The sequence below is a fragment of the Ipomoea triloba genome, chromosome 5, assembly GCF_003576645.1.
Source record: "Ipomoea triloba cultivar NCNSP0323 chromosome 5, ASM357664v1".
NCBI lineage: Eukaryota > Viridiplantae > Streptophyta > Magnoliopsida > Solanales > Convolvulaceae > Ipomoea > Ipomoea triloba.
The window spans coordinates 27,822,062-27,839,035 of record NC_044920.1 but is presented as its reverse complement, the minus strand read 5'-3'; the positions used below and the strand labels follow the sequence as shown (position 1 = coordinate 27,839,035).

At 36.6% G+C, this 16,974-nt stretch overlaps 2 protein-coding genes across 4 annotated transcripts in view; one reads left to right on the top strand and one right to left on the bottom strand.

The window, feature by feature from the left end:
* The window catches only part of LOC116020660 (regulation of nuclear pre-mRNA domain-containing protein 1B), a 9,376-nt gene extending 2,549 nt beyond the window's left edge, over window positions 1-6,827 (top strand). The window contains exons 1-8 of one of the 2 annotated variants that reach the window (XM_031261142.1): window positions 882-1,352; window positions 1,449-1,548; window positions 3,471-3,718; window positions 4,155-4,310; window positions 4,436-4,592; window positions 4,763-4,905; window positions 4,986-5,021; window positions 5,588-6,827. In XM_031261142.1, the coding sequence (XP_031117002.1) occupies window positions 1,473-1,548; window positions 3,471-3,718; window positions 4,155-4,310; window positions 4,436-4,592; window positions 4,763-4,905; window positions 4,986-5,021; window positions 5,588-6,373 (1,602 nt within the window). In that variant the 5' untranslated portion in view covers window positions 882-1,352; window positions 1,449-1,472 and the 3' untranslated portion in view covers window positions 6,374-6,827. Of the gene's footprint in view, window positions 1-881; window positions 1,353-1,448; window positions 1,549-3,470; window positions 3,719-4,154; window positions 4,311-4,435; window positions 4,593-4,762; window positions 4,906-4,985; window positions 5,022-5,587 lie in introns of those variants that run through there. The other variant, XM_031261144.1, reaches the window with a different exon arrangement.
* A 4,068-nt stretch (window positions 6,828-10,895) lies between these two features.
* LOC116020678 lies at window positions 10,896-16,017 on the bottom strand. 2 transcript variants are annotated; one of them, XM_031261166.1, is made up of 7 exons: window positions 15,624-16,017; window positions 14,878-14,963; window positions 14,490-14,636; window positions 14,280-14,388; window positions 12,472-12,568; window positions 11,657-11,930; window positions 10,896-11,498 (listed from the first exon to the last, which is right to left on the bottom strand). In XM_031261166.1, the coding sequence occupies exons 1-7, from the start codon at window positions 15,766-15,768 to the stop codon at window positions 11,391-11,393; spliced, it is 966 nt and encodes a 321-aa protein (XP_031117026.1). In that variant the 5' UTR covers window positions 15,769-16,017; the 3' UTR covers window positions 10,896-11,390. The 2 variants fall into 2 exon arrangements, with proteins under 2 accessions (XP_031117026.1, XP_031117025.1); XM_031261165.1 differs by having other exon boundaries at window positions 12,445-12,568; window positions 15,624-16,016.
* Between the last annotated feature and the right edge of the window lie 957 nt (window positions 16,018-16,974).

Below are 16,974 nucleotides of genomic sequence, written 5' to 3'. Positions count from 1 at the left end.
AATACATGATTTTCTTTTAGTTTTTTTAGGATCAGGTCTTATATTAGGGGGTATAGGAGTAGTATTATTTCCCAATCCAATTTATTCAAACAACAGGTAAAATCTATAGACATACATATTTGTGGGAATTGAAGTATTTACCACATCAATATTTTTCCATTATTTGTTTTATATTTTTTCTAAACTTGTGGAATTCTCTAAAATTTTAAAAAGTAACATATATTGATGGGTTTCACGAGTGTCGGAGTGGCTAGTGTTCGTTGAGGTGAAGGTTTATAGTTGGCTCTGATTTAGTAGTTGCAGTGCAACTTGCGTGGATGAGTGGCTACATAAATAATTTGGTAGAGTCATATTATAAGTTAGTTGTCTAATAGTTGATAAGAAGTAGTACACATATCGAACCTGTTTTAAATATCATTGAATCATGAGAGTAGAAGCATATTCACTGAGAATAAAATAGAGCAACATATGCATTTATCGTTCTTTCCCTCAGTCGAATAGAGATGTGAAAGGTTTGGTTATCCCTTCCCCACGTTGTTGCAGATTGGTTTAGATGCTGAGTGCATTGTTCTCCATCCAAAACAAGTTTCGAGTGTGGCGGGGCAACCCCAACCAGGTCAGTGACATTCTTGACTCGATAACAACATGATTACAAGTTCAACTCTAAATGATAGCAGTATATTGATTTGTGCTTACCCCATGCACACTTTCGAACAGTAGATTTCCATAGTCTTCACTTAAAAAAATGAGTAAGGAGGGTGGCTAGCAATTTGTGTTAGGGTTTTGTTTCAAATTTATTCAAACAAACAAAACTAGTATTCATTTTACAGAAGAAACATAACATGAGTATAACAGAAAAACCTACTCAACTGTACCTATATATACAACGTAAAAAGAAATTTACCCTCTCAAAGAAACAAAAGAAAATCCGGAAAAACAGCCCAAAAGTACAGAGAATCTGCCCTCCTCTCTGCGCTCTTCCCTCCTCTTCTCGTCTTACGTTTCTTCTGTGCCCCGCCCGCCATTCCCAAGCCTTCAAAACCCTCCTAAGGCACTGCAAACAAAAACGTTTTTCTGGATTCATTCAATCTCGTCTTCTCAGTGTGCGTCGCAGCTGATCAAAACCCTTCCAAACTCTCACTCTTGGAAGCCATTTATTCAGAGATTCGCCAGCTCGATTTGTTGTTGGTCTGAATCGAGGCTTTGTTAGCCGTTTAGCATTGCTAGGTTTTGTTCCCCCTTCACTGCTCAGATGCAAATTTCCAATTTTTGCGTAATTTGTATGAGTCTGCTCTCTGCATTTGCTCAATTGGGTCATTTATAAGAAACCCTTTTGAGTTTTTGGCTTAAAGGTTCGAACATTATCATATTTTCCTTTGAATTTGGGGTTCTTCCCGTATATCTTTAATTTTCGAATTTGGAGTGTGTTCACAAATACGCGTATGTAGGGTGGTGGCGGCGTGTGGGTGGGGATGAATAGTGCTTTCAATGAAGAGATACTTGCGGACAAGCTCTCCAAGCTCAACAGCACTCAACAGTGCATTGAAAGTATCCTTTAAAAAAACAATCTTTTCATTCTATTGATGTTTGATTTCTGTTACTCTCATTATAATTTATGAATTTCTGTTGTCTTTCTGATGGAACAGTACTTGGAATTGAAATTTGAGTTGCTTTTACATGATTTCAATTTTGCTTTCTGTGTTAATTGGCTACTTTGAGTGGTAACTTGTACCTAGGGGGTTTTTGCTGGCTGAATTCATTATTTCCAGTATGAATTACTACACTGTGGGATAATGTATTGATGTTCTCTTTGTCATGGTTTATTGGTTTGTCATTCATTTATCCGCTATGTTTGACTTATGAGGAGCCGTATGAGATGAAAATCTCATGTACAGTTCTGGAATAGCTATGATAACAGCAATGTTATCATCGACTATGATTATCTAACAGTTCAAGTACAGTTGATATAGTTGAAGCCCAGTCAAAGTATGGTTTTTGAGGGTGGCATTTGTAGCGTCAACCGATAGGGTTTATCATTTTTATACCTGAAGCGGAAGAAGAATTAGTAGCAGGGTATCAAACCGAATATTCAGGCATCAAATTTGGTTTATTTTATGTTGCTTCATATCTGAATCTACTAATTTCTTCATTATTTGTAACATTTCTTTACTTAGGGGGTTGGAATCTTTCTAAGAAACAATTACATTATTGGCTTTGGTCAGATTTGGTGATTTAAGTTTAAATTTTTGTTCATATTTACAGATTACAAATACTAATGGAAAATTAATTTTGGTTATATGCTTGGCCGTCACTAATTTGGAAATAATGACATCATGCGTACCCACATCCATGTGTATTTTTGTATTTTTTGTTAAATACATGCCACATGTCTTTTATATGGAAACATTCAATATTCGGGCAGACTCTGAAAAGAGGAAGCTCAATATCTATTCATATAAGTTCTCCCCGTTCTGTCTACTAGGGTTACGAACTGTGACCAATAACGTATGTGATGAAGAAATGAGATTTATTTTGTCTTTGCCACAGATGATTCATTACCTAGAAAGATAAGTGCTTCGATTTTACAGAGGTTTCAATTTTTTTTTTGTTTACCTTTGTTGCCTAGCATTTTGATAAATAGTACCAAGCAAATCCCATGAAAATAGTGGTAATGATGTAAGAATTATATTTGATACCCTTCAGATTTCTTAGACGGCGAGTTGTTGACATACCTGCCCTAATTTTGGTATTCCATCTTGTTTTTCCACCTGATAGTCTGATACGCTGTCTGATGTTCGCTGGCATGATGGTTATCGACTGAATGATTTCCAAGATGTTGAGTGTCTATTACTTGTAAACTTGACTAAATCTTTTGGGTTGCATTGACAAAAAGCTAACTAGCTCTTAGGGTTTCTTCTATTTGGGTTGTTTAAAATCCTGCATATCTTTGTTTATCTTAAAACCTTATGTTTTTTCATACAAAGTCATGAAATGAATTTATAACTTAACCATGAAAGTAAGGTTCCATTGAGATTGTTTTGCTGATTTTAGGATTTTTTTTTGGTCAAGAGAGAAAACTGGTGTAGGTTGTTCCTTTTTTCTTTTTACTTTTTTCTGTGGTCTAAAATATCTTAAATGGAGGGCTAGGTCTGACGATTTCCTTTCAGAATAGACCGATGACTCCCACTCAGTTGTTTATTTGAATAAGTCAGCATGAAGTATAAGTTTTCAAGAAATACCTTTAATGGTCAAAGAATTCTATTTTTTTAATGTGTCTTGTTCAATGCTAAGGCTGAGTGATAAAGTTGGCATCTTGCATGATGCTTAAGCTTGTAAGGTGGTATTTGATCTTTGCTGCTGCAGTTCCATGCCTATGCCTTTTGATTCATTTGCCAAAATAATCGCCCTGGATACTTTTCATGGTTGAACAGAAAGCATCGTAAAATTTGTTGTCTTAACTTTCAATATAGCACTGTCCCATTGGTGCATTTTCCACCGGAGTAAAGCCGAACAGGTAGTTGCAACATGGGAGAAGCAGTTCCATAGTTCAGAGATGGTTCATAAAGTTCCCCTACTTTATCTTGCTAATGATATACTACAGAACAGCAAACGGAAAGGAAATGAGTTTGTCACGGAGTTCTGGAAGGTTCTTCCTTCCGCACTCAAAGATGTGGGCGAGAAAGGCGATGATCATGGAAAGAACGTGATCTCAAGATTGGTATGTGTTATTCCTGTTTCATTTAAGCTATTAGCTTGTAAATCTTATCCAGATATGAAATCAATGCGAAAATTGGTGGTAAAAACATACCCAACTTTGAAAGAAAGGATAGGAAGGAAAAGGGAAGTATAATACTATGATCAGTTAATCGTAATCCCCTTCTTTCCTACTGTTAATCGAGATCAATTAAGTTTCGTTTGCAAATCAACTCTGCTTTGATAAGTTTTAATCCCAACTCGTGGATAACTACATGGATTTCTCCACTGTAATGTATAATTCCAAATCCACTCGGTGAAAATTTAGTGACTCTTTGAAAACTACAACAAAATATGCTTTTATTTAGTTCATGGTATTTCAAACCACCAATAGTTATTATTATCGAGCTGGTATTAATCAGTGAGATATGCTTGACTGATTATGATGAAATGGTTGATAGGTTAATATATGGGAAGAGAGGAGGGTTTTTGGATCTCAGGCAAAGAGCCTTAAAGATGTTATGCTCGGAAAAGAACTGCCCACGCCATTGCAATTTGGCAGAAAAAGGTCTCGTTCTGTCAGGATAGTGAAAAGGGATTCAAGGTCTATAAAAACGGTGAGGCTTTAAAAAATTTCATGCTTCTTAGTTCTTAGTGTTTATATCTCTAGTTTACTTGGTGGCTTATCTTGTGTATTCGAAGTGGCGATGTGCTCTTAACATTATTGTGGCTTGAAAACCAGAAATTGACAATTGGAGGTCCAGCTGAAAAGATAGTATCAGCGTTTCACGCGGTGCTGAGTGAACACACGAATGAAGAGGAAGAAATGAATAAATGCAAGTCTACAGTCCACCGAGTAAAAAAGATGGAGAAAGATGTCGATATGGCCCTTACAACAGGTACGAGATTTTTGAAGCTACCGATGTTTATGGTTTAAGAAAAACGCCTACCAATTCAGTTTGGGTGGATGGGCCTATACATTGCGGGTTACTAAAACATTTATACAAGTCGGTTTGCATGCAACTGTATTCATCTTCACCACCTGTCTTTCTCCTTTTTCCTTATGCAGCAAATGATCCGAATAGAAAGACGTTGTCTAAAGAGCTGGAGGAGGAAGAAAACGCATTGAAACAATGTATTCAAAAACTTAAAGTAGTTGAAGCAAATCGAGCTGTCCTTGTGTCTCAGTTAAAAGAAGCATTAAATGAACAGGTAACAGAAACTAATCTTGAATTCGTTTTATATACTCCCATTTTGTAGCCAGTCAATGCTAAACCTGAAATTTTTTTCAGGAATCTGAGCTGGAGAACGTTCGCACTCAGATACAGGTTTGTTCCCCCAACCAATTAGATCTTTAGTCTTCTCTATCCATGTTTGTGATTGAAGCCACGTATGTGAAATTATTTTGAGTGACGAGAAAAACCCGCAACCACTACCCGATGGTGTGCACTGTGCACTGGGTAAACCCCGCACCTTGTGACCCTAGCTGGCAAAGGACCATAAGGAGATAAACCAGTCTAGGTTGTCCATAGCTGACCAGCTCAAACTAAGAAGGCTGATAGGCCGCTCCCACTAGGAATTGAACTTGTAACCTTAAGTTAACAATCTGACCAACTTGGCTGAAGCTGCCACTTATGTGATATTATTTTGTTTTATTGGTTTGTATAGTATCATCAACCTTTAACAATTGGCTCTGTTTGGAAGTCCATATAATATCATTTTGATATACAGACCATTTATTCAGGGTAAAGTTCAGATTATTTTTCCTGTTTCTCTTATGCTGTTTACTCCGGATTCATATTTGATATTCAGAGATTCATTGGCTTTGCTGCACATTATTACTTGAATTGTCCTTTTGAAGATGCACTAATATTTGCAGCTAATTGGTTTTCAGGTTGCACAGGCTCAGGCCGAGGAATCGAGCAACATGCGGAAGCATTTAGACGATGAAGACTACGTGGCAGACCCGCAGCCTTTGACTACAACAGCTACATCAGTTGAAGTAAGCGCAAAGGCAGGAGGACAAACGCAAAAGAAGACAGCAGCAGCGATTGCAGCCGAGGTTGCTGACAAGCTTACGGCATCCACCTCGTCTCAGTACATCATGTCGTCGGTTCTCTCTACGTTTGCCGCTGAGGAGGCGAAGAACGCGGGCCTGACAAAGCCTTCAGTAGCGTCGACTTCTTTCCCGTCAACGCCCATCAACGCTGCAAACTATTCGATGACGAAGCCAGAACGGCCCCTTTCAGATCCAAGCGTTCTCATGCCAGCACAGGCGGTTAACCCTCCTCCGAGCAACCCGTATCAGTCGGTGATGGTGATGCACCCGACAATGCAGGGCCAATTCTCCAACTCTCAAGCTCAGTATCACTCGCTCCCGAATCCACCTTCCCAGCAATACTTACAACCCTCGGGTGGAATTGTTGGCTCGTATGGGTATGGCGGGATTGCTCCCTTGCCTCCCGGGCCATCTCCCGCGCCTCCATACTTGGGTCCTTTGGTGCCCTTAGCCCAGCCGCCATTGCAAATGAGTCAGCAGCAGCAGCAACAGCAACAGCTAACGATGCCCCACCAGTTAGCGTTGCCTCAACATCCGCCTCCAAATTTCCGGCCATTGCCTGCTACTCAGCCCCCTCAACCCGGAATGGTTTACTATTCCCAACCCAATCGTTCACAGTGAGTATCTCGGCTTAATAGCTCACACCCACCATACAATTATCAAGGAAGAAGCACCAGACAGACAGACATACAGAGGTGTCCAATTGACAACATTACATAGGTAAATGCTAAAAGCAAAGGAAATGCAGGTTATAGTTTGCCATATTTTTCAAGAAGCTCTGTCTGGTTAGCGCATTCCAGTGTTGTCACCATTGTTGTCTCAGGCATTTTTTTTTCTCTTCTTCTTTTCCCTTCCTGTAAAATGATGGATAGAGGCAGCTGACAATTTTGTATTGCAAGACAACCTAGATTTATAGTTAAATTCTGTTGATGCCATTATATGGAGTCATCATTCCATCAGCCTGTATCTAACAGAAGCCATATCTGTACTGCTCATATCCAGATCCGCCTGTATCAACTATCAAGCTTGTGAAAGTTTCCATTTAGTTATTCAAAAGATTTGCTTCATGTTTGACTAAATTTTTCAAATGTTTACTCTGGTTTCATATTTTAGGGTGTGTTTGGTAGCCCGGAAAATGATTTATGGAAATCATTTTCTGGGCTTTTGGTGTTTGGCAGTGCTTGGAAAATACAGTCAACGGAAAACAATTTCCGTTGACTAAGGAAAATGAGGTCATTTTTCTGGAAAATGGCTTCTGAATTTTTTTTCAGAAATCATTTTCCGGACCTGGCTTCAACAATTATTTTGTCAAAATGGCCACATTTGTTACTTTTTAAAAGAAATATTATTATTTTATATATTATTATTATTATTTTATATTTAAAAAAATAATTAAATGTAAAATTATAAATTTAACACATTTTCCACAAACACTAGAAATGAAATTGTTTTTTGAAAAATAACTCATTTTTTAAAAAAATATTTTCATGTTTACTAGTCAATATCGTCTCATTGAGGCTCAAACTTATGACCTTCCATTTGAAAAAACCCGCTTAAACTTATGACCTTCCATTTGAAAAAATCACCTCATGCCGCTTGACCACAAGATCTTTGGCTACTCTGATTTCATATAAGTCCTCAAAGTTTTCACATTTGATCCCCTATGTTTTGTAAAATGATCCCATCATCCATAGCCTCTTTTGTTTTCATACCTCAGATTTCAACTTACATCCTAAGCCCCACCTAACTAATCAGGTTTCAGCTTAATCCAAACTAATCTTAATCCTTGCCAAACTAATCGAGTTTCTCTTAATCCAAATTAATCTTAAGGCACACCAAACTAATCTTAATCTTAAGCTTCGCCAGACTAATCAATTCAAAATTTCAAAATCGCGGGACCAATCTTAAGCCAAAATCTTGTCCACAGAGTCATTGAAAAAGGTAAATCGTTTCATTTTCTCCATTACACATAACTAAAGTTGGGTTGTATTTGAACAAAACGTAACAATATACATTTAAATTTAATTCTGGGGACAAGAAAAAAAGGCAACATAGATACAAATATAACCAATCAGGCAGAAAAGAAGCCATTCCTAGCAGCAACAGAAAACCCAGAACGAGGTTCCAAAACCTTGTCCATCATCCTCTTCTTCTCTGCATCATCAACAACCATCACCCAAGAACAAGTTCTCCTCAGCTTCTGGGAAACAGTTGAGAAACCAGACAGGAAATCAATCTCTTCACCCCCACCATATTTTCTCGAATTCTTGACCCGCCTCTCGTACTCCTCTGCAACCAACATAGCAATATCCGCCATAGCTATCTATCCTCTTCTTCTTCTTCAGATACTCTAAACTGGATTTCTTTGATGCAAAAGATGATTTTTTTTTTTTTTTGGGTAAATCAAAAGATGATATTTTGATTGTGTGGGTCGATGGGATATTTGGATTGGAGTACTTATAGGGGTGTGGGGAGAAAAGCAATGGATAAGGGCGGGGGTAGTGTGAACGCATTTTTGTGCGGTTCATTATTGTATTCACTCCGTACTGTTGTTTTGCGTTTTGGATGGTTTTTTTTTTGTTCCTATTCCTATGGTCTCCACACACGAATACGCGATTACGCATGATATGATGTCTGCTGCCGCTGTTTTCTTCGCCCTCTGGAATATGAATGATTATATGAATTCCACTCCACTTTTACCGTTTACGTGTTGATATGTCATTGGCCCTACGGAAAGTGCTTTAGCTTCTTCTATTTAGACTCCCCCACACATAACACGTGTCATGTTTGGTGGTTTAAACTTCAATGTAAATTATTGCAAAAAATATTCAAACTTTTATATTGCGTCATAATTATATCTAAACATATACAAGTTAGTCTAAAAAATATTACCTTGCAATTACAACTTATTCAACCTTTGTTCCTAACTTTTTCCTTCTATTAATTTCTCAATATTAAGCGTAATTAACACTATTATTTGTACTTTGTTGAGAGCTTGAGACACATTCTCAAGCATGCTTACGTCATGAATCACATTTTTAATTCATTTTCAAAAATGACAAGATCCGTATCGAACAACTCTAGTGGATCCCACAATGTGATAAGAATCGAACTTCACATTGTGGGATCCACTAGAGTTGTTCGATGCGGATCTTGTCATTTCTAGAAATGAGTTAAAAATGTGATCCATGACATGAGCTTGCTTGAAAATGTGTCGTTATCTATATTTGACACCACCGTGGCACATCATCATTTATATATAGAGTATTTTAATTTTAATATTTATAAAAAGTAAATTATTAAATAATAAATAATAAAATAATTTTTTTAAAGGAGAGAGGAAAGATGACCATCTTTTTAATTACTTTTTTTATTTAATTATTATCTTAATAATTTTTATAAAATTAAAATATGTAACAATTGATGCGACATTGTAATGTTAAAAATAAATTTAAATATATCAGTGCTATGTCAATACACATGTAAGTATAATTTAATGGCGTTAGTTTTTATCCTCAATTTTATTAACTCCATTTTTTTTTAAAAGACTAAAATTCAGATAGTTGATTAAATTAAGCAAAAACAGATAGTATTATAAAAATGAGACCTCATGACTAAGAGATACCAAGTCCACCCCCAAAAAAGACATCATTACACGTTTTCTAATTTAACAAAATTAATATTGTTTTCAATGACTAGGGAACTCGCACCCACTACCTATATTGAGTAAACTATATATTCCTATGTAACAACCAAAAAATTACACAGGAGAAAAATAAACCACACTAAAAAGATCATGTGCACCAAGCTCAACAATATAGTACAAAATCAATATTTTAAATGAACCAATTTTTGCTGCTTCTTCTTCTTCTTCTTCTTCTTCTTCTTCTTCTTCTTCTTCTTCTTCTTCTTCTTATTATTATTATTATTATTATTATTATTATTATTATTATTTGATACAGCAAAATACGGAAAGTGTACTGTATTATACTTGAGTCGGGTACGAAGTACAATACCCTAAGAGAGACCGAGCTACGTGACAGTGGGTCAGAGGTTCCCGGTCTCTTTAGCTACTGTCTGGAAGAAATAGCCAAAAGTCCTTCTACCTGCATTAAATGCCCTTTTTATAGTAGTGCTCGACGGCTCTTCCGGTCTTCCGGCATGTAGGACGCGTGGCGGACATGCACCGGTCCATCCATCGCTCCAGCGCGCTTGCGAACCGTATGTGCGGGTGTGAGGTCTCAGGTTCGAAACCCTGTGGAGGTCTCTTTCTGCAGCCCGGGCTCAGGTTTACCTGGTAGAACAGACCGGGATGGCGAATACGGAGCCCGGGAGGATGGGAATGGAGACCGGGTTTTATCCCTATCATTATTATTATTATTATTTTAAAAACTGAGTCCAAATAATGTCCAATGATGAAATATAACAATCGATGTTATTTTATAAAGCTTTGAATTAATTGATTACAGGCTACAGCTGCTGCATAGTTAAATTAGTGTACGATGAAAACAATATATTACCTAACTTCTAACAACTACCTCGCACTTGGCACAACAATGTAAATTTGTATAATTAAATGATTTTTTTTATAACTCAAGTTTTTCGGCTTTGCTGAAGTATATCATGGACCTACCCTCATATTCATGAGGTCAATCAAGACAATTTCAAACTCAACCTCCCAAATATTTTGAACTGCATCACTTTATTGCTGGGAGTAAGTCATAATTAAATGATTTCTGTCATTATTTATATTTGATGTCACTATTAAACACAATTTTTTTCCTTTGATATGAGACAATGCTTATACCGTGAATTAGAGTTCACATAGCAAAATAATCTCTAATACAACTTTATTATTATTATTATTTTTTTGGGAACAAATACAACTTTATTTTTAGTATACTATAAATTCATTTTTAACTTATTACAAGTTCATTTTAACTTGCAATAAGATAAAAATAAACACGTATCAAAATATAATAAACTAACTAAAAGTGATCATTTAATAATACTAAAAATGAACTTGTATCAAGCTTTACCTTGCAATGCTCACCTCATATATGAGGAGACCAAGAATCATCAACATAAAATAAAGTCCAACAAAGTTGTAAATTTATTAAACACAATTATAAAATACTCCGTATAACAAACAACACAATCACACTCAATTATTGTTCTTTGTTTGGAAGACATAACTGGAGAGATTCCACTGCATGTGATAGGTACATAGCATGTTGCAAGATGTTCATACGTAGTATCACACATACATAATGTTCTGTTCTTAACCACCGACCAAGTGCAAAGAATAAATACACAATATTTATAGAGAAATATAAACATTTTTTTTTCTTGAAATTGGCAGATCCAACAACTCTTTGCACAGATTCACTGGACAAGAAAATTAAGAATCCTATCTTTTTCTTCACAGCACAAAAAGTTAAATGAGGTTTCTGACAATAAAAGTTACAAGTGATGGAGTGAATCACAGACAACATATTTCTTTTATCTGTTAGATGTTTTTTTTATCTCAGTTAAATATACTCTCTTTCTTTTAACCCATGCACCCGACTCCGCTGGTCTCAGCTCAGTTAGTTCATCTCGCGTTCTTCAGCCGTTTGAGTTTCGATCCCTTCAAAGTTTACAGAAGGCCGAGTGATTTAAGCTGCTGAACGTGCTCTGGCGGGAGAGGTGGCGGTGACCAATCGGATCCGGTCATCTCCCCATCAACGTCTTCCACGACGTATTCCTAAACAAGTGTTGATCAAGTTCAATATCTTAACAGGGAATTGATTAAAAAAAATTAAAAAATTCAAAATTTGTCTTTGCTAAAACTCTCGAGTTTGTTCTCTACATAAGCATGACGTTGAGGGAAGCATAAAAGATAAATAAATGGCGGTGACTTACTTTAGTCAGCATTCTTTTCGCAAGAATGTGATAGTGGCGCTGCCAAATCCTTTGTCCGACCATTGTAGCCACTAACACGCTGTAGAATATACCTATCACGGTAAATAGTCCAAGCACGATTAAGGCCATTATAAACAATAGCGGCAACCCAGCTTCACCAGCACCGCCTAAGCAACCACTGCATTCACTGGCCGCACCAGCACAACCTTCAAAGCATGTGGTACAGTCCGTCCACATGCAAAGTGTGCCGGGCAAATGACAATCGGCACATAGCCTGCAAGGAAAATATTACAAAGATGAAGCACTCCATCGATATGGTTTCAGAACTAAAAATTGCCAATTCATTAAAACAGAGATTCACAGAAGAGAAAGATCAGTAAGCAATAGCTTGTGAAAGCACCCCTAAACTAGCAGTTTGTAATTGGAAAACTAAATCAAGAATAAGACACGACATCCAGATCTTATTCCAGAAGATAATAATAAAGCAACAAGTATCGATAGCAAATGTCAGTAACATATAAGAGGAGCTACACGTAAGAAATCGACATTCCAGTCCAGATATTCTTCAGTGAAACAAGAGATAGCTTAATAGCTTATAGGTTTTCTTCAAATCTTGCAAATTGCGTTCTAACACAATCCCATCCTTCAAACCCCCTGCCCCACCCATCCGGAAAAGGAAAAAGAACAAGAAGAGGCTGGGGGGAGAAACACAAGAGCACCAAAATTTGTTCTTTAAGGTAATATTTTAGTTGAGTAATGAAACTTTTTGAAATCAACACAAATAGTACCCAGGATGACAGCAGCAAAGACATAACTCTCGACATGGCTGAGCTAAATCATTCCGCACTCTCCGGTCATAGCAGGTAATGAAGCAACCAGAGAGGCCTAGTAAAGCAAAAAACAGCAGTGCGCCTGCATAATGTCAAAAGAAGACAGCATGATGGCATCAAATTTCAAAGTTCAAGTTGTAAAATCGTCAGAAAAATAAAATTCAAGCATCAACTTGAGGCCAAAAGTAGCGGAACAAAGAAGTACAAATATATCTTGGTGGCCAAACAGATATTTGCCATCCATGTCTTCCTTAAATCTAGGCCTTATACAAAATGGTTGTTCAGTTCTTTTGATGTACACAGGCAAAAGAGATATTTCCTTTTCCCTCCATGACAGACAAAACGTCCAATCAACTTCTGCTAAACCTTGTCCTGATGTCCCTTCCACCAATTCAAACTGGCTATTTCATGATTTTGTCCAATCATTCCTCGCTCTTTTTTTCCCCTTCTTATTTATACTCTCTACTTTTGAAAGAGCGCTTGAAAATTCAGCACAATCCAGGGAACATGAGAAAGAAAACCTGGCAACATCTATCCGGCCATATAAACTTCCAAAACTGTACTACACAAAGAATTTGCTAGACTCACCAAAACACCATACCTTTTCATCCAATGTGAGGCTGTCATTTCAAGTATCCAACAAACCATAGCTCCCTTGCACAACAAACACTAAGTAAAAAAACCCATCCCATGTAAACTCATCCTCTCTAAGGCCTAGTTTGGGAAGGTTGGAGTCACTGCCCCAAACGCCCAAAAAAGGCTGTTTGGTTGCATCACGTTTGGGGTGTTGACACAAGTGCACAACCACCATAGTTCAATTTCTCATTGGACCCAAAATGGCCTAGTGAGAGCATTTGAGGGTATTTTCCCTCGAATGCCCTTTAATTAATTTATTCTTTTAACAGGGAGCCTCAAACAGGCTACAAAAGGAAATAGGGTGTGCAATTCATAGTGCAAGAGGAGCCTCAAGGCTCCTCAACAATTTCACACTCCATGTCGGAATAAACTAAGGGTGCCAATTCGCAGGCTCCCTTTGGTTTTAATTATTATTTTGGTTTTTGGTTTTCTTTATCATTTTTTTTGGTTCGTAAATATAATTTATAAGTATATTAATAAATTACTATTTATTAAAAAAAATACTTATAATATTATAAGTAAAATACTCCTTTTGTCCCATTTTATCTGTCCTACTTACTATTCATTGGTCAAACCAACTATTTCTTCTTTGCTTATTTCTATTAGCATTTTCTTATAATTTTTATATTTGATTTTTTTTTGTTTTGTTTTTAATAGTAATTTTATTGTAGTTTCTAAATATATAAATATTACATACTAATTCTAAACTTAATATTATGAAAAATTAAATTGTAAATAACTTCAGTCAAGTCTCGTTAACCGAACCCGATACATAAAATGGGATGGAGGGAGTATATTTTATATTTTTATTTATTATTAATTTGGTTAATTTTGAAATTTTTTAACCGAACTTCCCTAAAACTAAAAATTGTTAACTAAACCAATGTAATTAGGTAACCGATCAAATTAACTGAATTAAATTGGTTAACGGTTAACTGAAATTATTTTGGTTAACAGTTAACCAATCTTTTTTTTGGGGTTAATCAGACATACGTAACTCCAGTACTACAGGATGTTGAGGACTATTTTTCAAATACAAGTACCAACCATGGTAGTAAAAATTGCAGTACCGCGTGATAAAGCACGTTAACCCATCTTTCTAGGAGTTATGTAAGTAAAGCATGCTGAAAATAGTATGGAGTTGGTGAGATTTTTACCGCAGATATAGTAGAAACTTAGCTCGCTATCAAAACCCCAAGTGAGACGAAGCCAAGACTTCTGATAAAAATCAATTAGATACACGAAGTATCCCAATAAAGCAATCACCTACAAATGGGAGAGTGAGAGATACAAAATGAATCTTGACATTAGAGGGATAAATATGGAAAAGGAAAAAGAAATTGAAACTCAGAGGGACAATGACCTACAAGTTGAACAGCTAGAAATATAAACAGAATGTCTCTAGTCACAAAGAATCGGAACTTTAGAGTTCGCCATCTCCTATCAGCAATAACATGAACTCTCAAATGATATGGAGCCTTGCAAGTTGTGCAATGAGCAAATGCAAAACCTTCCTGCAAATACATAGAAGGACTAAATTTTCTGCTGAGTTCAAACTTAATACTTATTCACAATGGAGATGTGAATTTTCAGTTGGATATAATCAACAGAAAAGGATACATTACACAATTATAATTTGCCATGATGCGACAAATGAAATAGATATTTGAATTCACATTGAGGAACTGAATGCACGAATCATAAGAAACACGTAGTTCCCATATGTTGCCGAAGTGGAGGTGAGTATAGCCTAACCTTCACAGCACGCCAATGATCCAGGCATTCCCGGTGAACATACTTTGCAGTACCCTTACATTTGCAAGGGGCAATAAAATCCCTACCTGAAAAGGGAAAAAGTAATAATATTCAAGCACAGATACCTTTCAGTCTTTCACCCTCCATATAAAATGTGGAATATGCATTAAAATTGAACAAACAATATCACCACCTCAAAAATCAAAAAATGGATAAACAATTACCAGTTCATGCTCAGAATACATCCCTTTTACCAATTACCAGATCTCCTTATTAAAGAAAAAATAATTTAAATAATACTATAGCAGCATAGGTAATGAGCTAGATTAGCTTTGATGAGACACATAACATGGCCTTTCAGCCCTTTCTCATGTAAATTTATCAAAATTTCTAATTTTCTCAACTGTACATAAATGCCACTAGAATTCTCTAGGACCCATACACTACAACTACGAGCTATCATACTTTAACAGGCCAACAAAAAGAATATTCCCAGGAGGAGAGTAGAAACTGCAAAAATGAACAAAATACACTTTCAAATCTAAATAACAGTATTGATTATATTTCGTAGACATCCAGAAAGCCAAACCGACAGCCGTAATTCGCGGAAAACCGAATGCTTATACACTTGAATCAATACTAAATTGCAGATGCAGCATGGCCTCAAAAAACAAGGGACAAATTTCACAGAGTTTGGGAAAAGAAAGTAAAAAATAATAATAACAAGAGGAGTTGGTGAAAACCACCGTCAGTTTCGAGGCAAATTCGGCACTGAATTTGGTCGTCGGGGCCGGCTTCGAGGTCGATCTCGGTGCTACTGGCGGCGGGAGCGGTGATCGGAGAAGGAGCGATGAGAGGAGAGGAGTCGGAGTGAGAATGATGATCACTCATTTTTCTTCTTCAACTGCGATTTCAATAAGAGAGACTGCAAAAATAATGATCAATCGAACACGGCCATTCCTGAGCTGTGCCCTAATTCCAAATTCTGAAAATCATATGTATATAGATGTATGTATCTGTGGGTGCATCTCCTCGAGCCTGCTCTTTTTCCTGTTTCAAGACTGTCTGAGGTTTAGATTAAGACAACTTGAGGTTAAGGAAAGGCAAGAACAAATCCGTTCGGTTCATACGGAATTGGTATATGTTATAGTGAATTATGCGTCCACCATAGTTAACATTCTAATTGCATTGCGGATAAATATTTATTTTTAATATATTAAATATTACTACGAATACATTGTAAAATTACTTTTAGACCGTATATTTAAAGTATAAAATATATTGAAAATGAATTTAAAATTAAAAATAAATATTTAATATATTAAAATTAAACTTCGTAGCAATGAATAATGTCGTTTTGAGTTGTCTTCATCATATTCCTTTGATGGTTGAAGTTTTAACATGTAAAGATACCCTCTATTGGTTGAAAGATCGTGGTGTAACAAAGTTCCGATTTTAGTCTAACTACATGAGGGTCTAACTACTGATTACTGAATATTAAAGAGTTGGTATAAGAGCATCTACATTAGTTTGTTTTTTTTCTTTTTTGCACAATATTTAAGAAGCCACCTAGGAGAGTATGAGAAAAAGGAAAAAGCAAAAATTTAAAAAAAAAAAAAAAAAAAAGTCTGACGCGCATAAAGCTGAAAGCTATTGTAGACGCGCCAGTGGGAGCGTGGGCCACTGCATCACGCAATTGCAGCTGCTAGCTTTGTTTCTCCTTCTTAGTCAGCAATGTCAGCCAAGAACCTCTACTTTTAGGAGAAAAAAACTCAAATAAAATTCACTTCACATCAGTTCAAAAATAACATACATGGTTTTTACTGTACTAAAAACCTTTGATATTGATGCTCTAAGAGCATCCCAATTAGATGTTTTTTTGTGGGATCTAATGCGATGTGAATGATAGAGAAAGAAGTGAGATAAGGTTTGAGATGCTTGAAGGAGGCATTGGTTTTTTGTCCTCACAGTGGGCCCCACTAAAAATGAAAACATTGCTCTTGGTGCACGTGAGGCGCCTCATGCACTCCACGTGCCCGCTGGGCGTGTTAGTTCATTTGCTTGTCCTCCCCCCCCCCCCCCCCCCCCCCCCCCCCC

Coding starts and splice junctions, on each gene's coding strand:
- LOC116020678 (XM_031261165.1), bottom strand. CDS start 15,768: ATGAGTGATCATCATTCTCACTCCGACTCCTCTCCTCTCATCGCTCCT. Junction 14,964..15,623: donor AATTTGCCTCGAAACTGACG/GTGGTTTTCACC, acceptor TTCCCTTTTCAG/GTAGGGATTTTATTGCCCCT. Junction 14,389..14,489: donor TATTTCTAGCTGTTCAACTT/GTAGGTCATTGT, acceptor TCCCATTTGTAG/GTGATTGCTTTATTGGGATA.